We start from the raw sequence: 5,418 nt of genomic DNA on the forward strand, positions 1-5,418 counted from the left end.
ATCTGAGCCGTACATTGGTATCTGATTGTAGCCAGAATACGCATCCATGAAAATGAGTAGTTCGTGTCCTGAAGTGGCGTCCACCATTTGATCTATTCTTGGTAGGGAAAAACTGTCTTTGGGGCCCGCTTTGTTGAGGTCGGTGAAGTCTATGCATACCTTCCAATCTCCATTGTGTTTTTTTTACAAGAACGGGGTTTGCGACCCAATTTCAGTATTTCGCCTCTCAAAGGAAACTGCTATGCAACAGTTTCTGCACCTCCTTGTTGAGTGCTTCATATTTTTCGGGATTTAGGGACCGTCGTTTTTGCTGTTTTGACCGAACTGAGGGGTCTACCTGCAATTTGTGGCAGGTAGTTTTGGGGTCTATTCCTCTCATGTCCCTGTGGTCCCCGACAAATACATTAAGGTTTTGTCTGAGAAAAGCCACAATTTCACTTCTGATGGGGAGTTGCAGCTTGCGTCCGATTTTCAATTCTTTTGACAAGTCATCTGCACAAACTTGGACTCCTTCCAACTCTTCGACGAGTTTTTCCCCTTCGATTTTGATCCGCTGGTCTAGTGAACTGAGTTCGGAATCCCATACGTGAGCCATATGCACTCCCAAGAGGTTACACAGACGGGGGCCGTAGGCTTTTAATTGACACGTGTCAACGAGCTCCCTGTTTTCTTTGACTTCTCCCACACCATAGGGAGTGGGAAATTGAATTGAATAGTGGTATAGTAACTCCACTGCTTTCAAACTAAATATCAATGGTTGCCCCATGACGGCGTCATAAGGTGACGGAGTATCGAACACCAAGAACTCAGAGTTTTTCTTTACTTGACGAGGTGTCAATCCAGACTCAACTTTGAGCTTGATCAATCCTTTAGCCGAGGTCAGGGCTCCGCTTAGTCCAAGGACCATATTTGAGTATGGTCGTAGGAAGTTGGCAGATATACCCATCCACTTGAGGGTGTTGTTGAAGAGAATGTTGAGAGCACTTCCTGTATCCACTAAAATTTTTGGGATGGTTACTTCAGCGATAGGTAATGAGATTACCAGGACTCCTGTGTAGGGATGTGGATCTGCCTCTTTTTGGTTAAAGGATAACTGGTAATCCCTAGGTCGCTTGAAATCTCCAATCTCCATTGTGTTTTTTTTTACAAGAATCGAGTTTGCGACCCACTTTTGGTATTTCACCTCTCGAAGGAAACTATTGTGCAACAGTTTCTGCACTTCCTTGTTGAGTGCTTCATATCTTTCGGGATTCAGGGACTGTCGTTTTTACTGTTTCGGGCTAACTGAGGGGTCTATTTGCAATTTGTGGTAGGCAATTTTAGGGTCTATTCCTTTCATGTCCATGTGGTCCTAGGCAAAGATAGTCCCTAAGGTTTGGGTAGGTCTATATTGTACGCTCTGGCCCTAGCTTGGTCTCTTCAGACTATCTCGATCCCATGAGGGATAGGGAACTTTATACAGTAATGATAGATTGATGTGGCAGATTTTAGCTCGTGCAATATGGGTTGTCCTAATATTGCATTGTAGTTGGACGGTAGATCGATTACCACGAAATCCACCAGAATTCATCTTTGAAGAGGGGCTTCACCCAGCTTTACAATAAGGACGATCTGACCTCGGGCCTCAATAGGGTCTCCGGAGAATCCCTGCAATTTCTTTGAGTATGGTTGAAGGTAGCATTAGGATATTTTTAGCTGCCTCAAAGTTCGTGAATATAGTATGTTTACCGAACTCCCATTATCCACTAATGTCCTCTGAACATTCGCCCCAGCAACTGCCATGGTGACCGTTAGGATGTCACTTTGGTTTTGGAGGACTCCTCGAGAATCTTCCTCCGTGAACCAAAACCATTGAGGGTCTGTACCGATCTGAGGAGTTTGATCTTCGTAGTTTGGCATGATCTTGATTTTGACGCGTGGGGGTGGATTACAATTGTGAATTGTCTGCTGAGCTCATGCAGGAGGTCCCTATAGCAATGGTTGCTACGGAGGAGGTCGATCCGTTTTTTGTTCGGCAACAAACTCTTGTAGCCGACCTCTTCAGATTAAGAACTCAATTTCCTCCTTCAATTCTCTGCAGTTATCAGTGTCATGACCCACCATCTTGTGATATCAACAGTATCGTCCTTGGTGGTGTCCTGCCTGCCCGCTCTTTGGGTCACCGGCCTATGGAATGCCTTTTTTTACTAGTTTGCATGAATACTTCTTCTAAGAAGGCTTTGAGTAGGTGGTATTCTCTAAATTTATGCGACTGAGCCTTGTGATGTTCTCTTTCTCTCCTGTCCTTTTTTTCTTTCGTGCTGAGGACCGTTATTCGACTTTTTCTCTTTTACCATATTGCTAAGGTCAAGATCGCACCTGGCTTCCTCTTGATCAGAGGTTACTTCTTCAGTACTTATGTATTTTTCAGCTCGGTTCAAGAACTCGTGATAGGTTCTTGGTCGTCCTCGTGTACCAACCACCAGAATCTCGTTCTGGGTCTTAGTCGAGCCAGCACTTCCATGAGTACGGTACCATCGGATATTTTTTCTACTTCCATGGATTATTTGTTAGACCTGCTCATGTAGCCTTTGAGGGGTTCACTCTTTCCTTGTTTGATACTTACTAACTGCTCCTTGGGCATGGTTCTGGCTTTGGAGCCCATGAACTATGCTAAAAATGTTGTAGCTAGGTCGTTCCAATTTTTTATCGACCTCTGGTTCAGTCTCCTGAACCACCTCTGAGCTTTGTCTCTCAGAGTTAGGGGGAATGCTCGGCACATGATGGCGTCGCTTGCCCCCTGCAGCTCCATCCATGAGGTGTACTTGTCAAGTTGGCTGAGGGGATCTCCATCTCCCTCGTACGCGACCATCTGAAGAATCTTTAATTTTTCGGGCAATGGTTTATGAGGACATCCTCAGTAAATGGGAATGTTGCTTGGTGAGATAATATTCAGTGCCACCTTTGTTTTTGGCCTCCAGCTCAGCGATGTGCCTTTTCAGCGTGCTCAGCTCGGGGTCTGTCTGTTCCAGAGGACGTTTAAGGTCAAAACCAGCCTGTCCTCGTGTAGGGGTTAGCGAGTGCTGCATCCCCAATCTGTCAAATACGCTGCCAGTCTTCCTTATCAGGAGATCCTTACTTTTGACTTCATCAATTTGGCTTCTTGAGGATTCTCCTCTTGAAAAATGGAGAGTTCTTTTGGTGGGAGGACGTCTTGCCCTTGTCCTTGTAGGGGATTCCACCTCGGTATTTGGGGGGACAAGTGGGCTTGGCTTTGTTCTAATCGTCCCACTGCATTTGTTAATTTTTCTAGGGCTTCTTCATGGCGATCATTTGTGGGTCCTGTCGTCGTGGAGAACTTGGTGGAGTATTAGTTTCATAAGGGTGGGTGTGAGATGGGTTTCTAGAACTGGAGCTGTGACTCATGTTTATCGGGTTTTGTGGGGAGAGTGGGGCTATTTTTCACAATTGGGGCCCTCCTTCTAGCGCCAAACTGTTGACGTCGAAATTTGCAAGGCTAATTTCGAGCCAACTTTAAGAAAAAAGGGCAATCTATTGCTAAATCAGGTTATGAACTATACAGAGAAGATGTGATCGAATTATGATCTTTTTTTCTTGTCCGTCCCCTTTTCAAAACTTCTACTCCATTATTTATACATGGCTTTAGCCGAAATTACATCAAATCAGTCAAATCAACTACAGTGCTGAGCTCGGAACTCAGGTCGCCGAATTCTCCTGTGATTGGTCGATGAAGTCGGCGGCCATGTGTCAATGTTTTCTCCAGGTAATGATGACCAGCAAGGGACTTGAGATTCTGAGCTTTGGATTGGTGGTTTTGGAGCAGTGGTGATGTCACTACTGACAAGTGTATTGATTTGAGAAGTTGGTGTGACAATGGGTAATAATGATGTTTTCAAAGGTTACGACGGGTCGAATCCGAGTTGTAGAAGCCCCGAATTCGCACCTGAGAGAGATGGGCCCCAGGAAAAATTTCATGAGATCGGAGTTTGGTGGTCAACAAAATATATAGTGCATCAAATTTTTCACTAGGAGATCATAATGAGTAGAATGTACCGGATGAGGTAAGAGCAAGAATAATCTTGGCTCTTAACCCAAAAAGAAAATCTGGACGACCTAAAGAAAAAAGAATACCATCAAAATGAGAGAATTCAAAGTGTAAAATGTGGAAGATGTGAAAATTATGGTCACAATCATAGATTATGTCAAAATCCACCAAAGGCAAAAAAGAAACCACAAAAGAAAAGGAAGTTAGAAGATATATAAACAAGATTATTTGATATTTTTTGTTTTGTTCATTTTTCAATTCAAATATTCTAAGAATTACAAAAATACTTTAAGCAAAATGTCGATTTTAAAATTTATTATCTATGTGAATTTGTTAGAAAAAAGTGACAGTAGAAATTGATGGCTTTTGTTTAAAAATTCTTTGTTGTATGTATGTGCAAGTGACAATGTATTCATACTCCATTGACATTGAATCCACATTTGGTTAATTGACAAGTGACATAATGTCACTTTTTTAACAAAAAGTAACACAGTATCACTTTTTTGTTGAAAAAGTGGCATTATGTCACTTTTTTGACATACAAGAAATTACTGTGTTTAAAGCTAGAGTCAAGTAATATATTGTTAAAAATATAACATTATTCCTTGCTCCATTAACATTGTAAGAGTGTTCAAAATTTCACAAAAATATATCGTTAAAAAGCATACTTATTGACAAATAATTTAACATTTTGTTAGAAAAAGCGATACATTGTCACTTTTTTTTTTGTTAAAATGTGACATTATGTTACTTTTTTGTTGATGAGGGACATTATGTCAATTTTTTGTTGAAAATGCGATATTATGTCAATTTTTTGTTGAAAATACGACATTATATCAATTTTTGGACATAAAAGAATCGATTGTGTTTAAAGCTATAGTCAGATAACATATTGTTAAAAATTTGACATTATTTCTTGCTCCATTGATATTGTAAGAGTGTTCAAAATTTCATAAAAACACATCTTTAAAAAGCATACTTATTGACAAATAATGCATTTTGTTAGAAAAAGTGACGCACTGTCACTTTTTTGTTAAAAATGTGACATTATGTTACTTTTTTGTAGGAGAGGCGACATTATACAAGCTGACCCTAGAATAGTAGAATATTTTTATACCAAGTGACATATAAACAACTAGTATGTTAAAAAAAGTGATATACAAGCTGGCATGTTAGAAGCTACATCACCAATATCCCTGCTCCATTGACGTTGTAAAAGAAAAAACATGTTCTACCAAATCAGTCTAACAATTGAAATTGTCTATCACCATTAACATTGCCACTTTTCCCTAAATCAGTCATTATGCACAAAACATCAACTACCAACCAAATCAAATCAGTCATTACAAATCAAGACATGTCATTACAAAAAC

At 40.6% G+C, this 5,418-nt stretch overlaps 1 protein-coding gene across 1 annotated transcript; it reads right to left on the reverse strand.

Moving 5' to 3' along the window:
- Nucleotides 1–226: 226 nt before the first annotated feature.
- On the reverse strand, nt 227–1,132 carry LOC111373595. The gene has a single exon (XM_022996150.1). It carries the CDS (start codon nt 1,130–1,132, stop codon nt 227–229), a length of 906 nt encoding a protein of 301 aa, XP_022851918.1.
- Between the last annotated feature and the right edge of the window lie 4,286 nt (nt 1,133–5,418).

This window comes from Olea europaea, unplaced genomic scaffold (genome assembly GCF_002742605.1).
Source record: "Olea europaea var. sylvestris unplaced genomic scaffold, O_europaea_v1 scaffold1146, whole genome shotgun sequence".
Taxonomy (NCBI): Eukaryota; Viridiplantae; Streptophyta; class Magnoliopsida; order Lamiales; family Oleaceae; genus Olea; species Olea europaea.

What these genes read in the sequence shown, in the direction of transcription:
- LOC111373595 (XM_022996150.1), bottom strand. Translation starts at nt 1,132, where the DNA reads ATGGAGATTGGAGATTTCAAGCGACCTAGGGATTACCAGTTATCCTTT.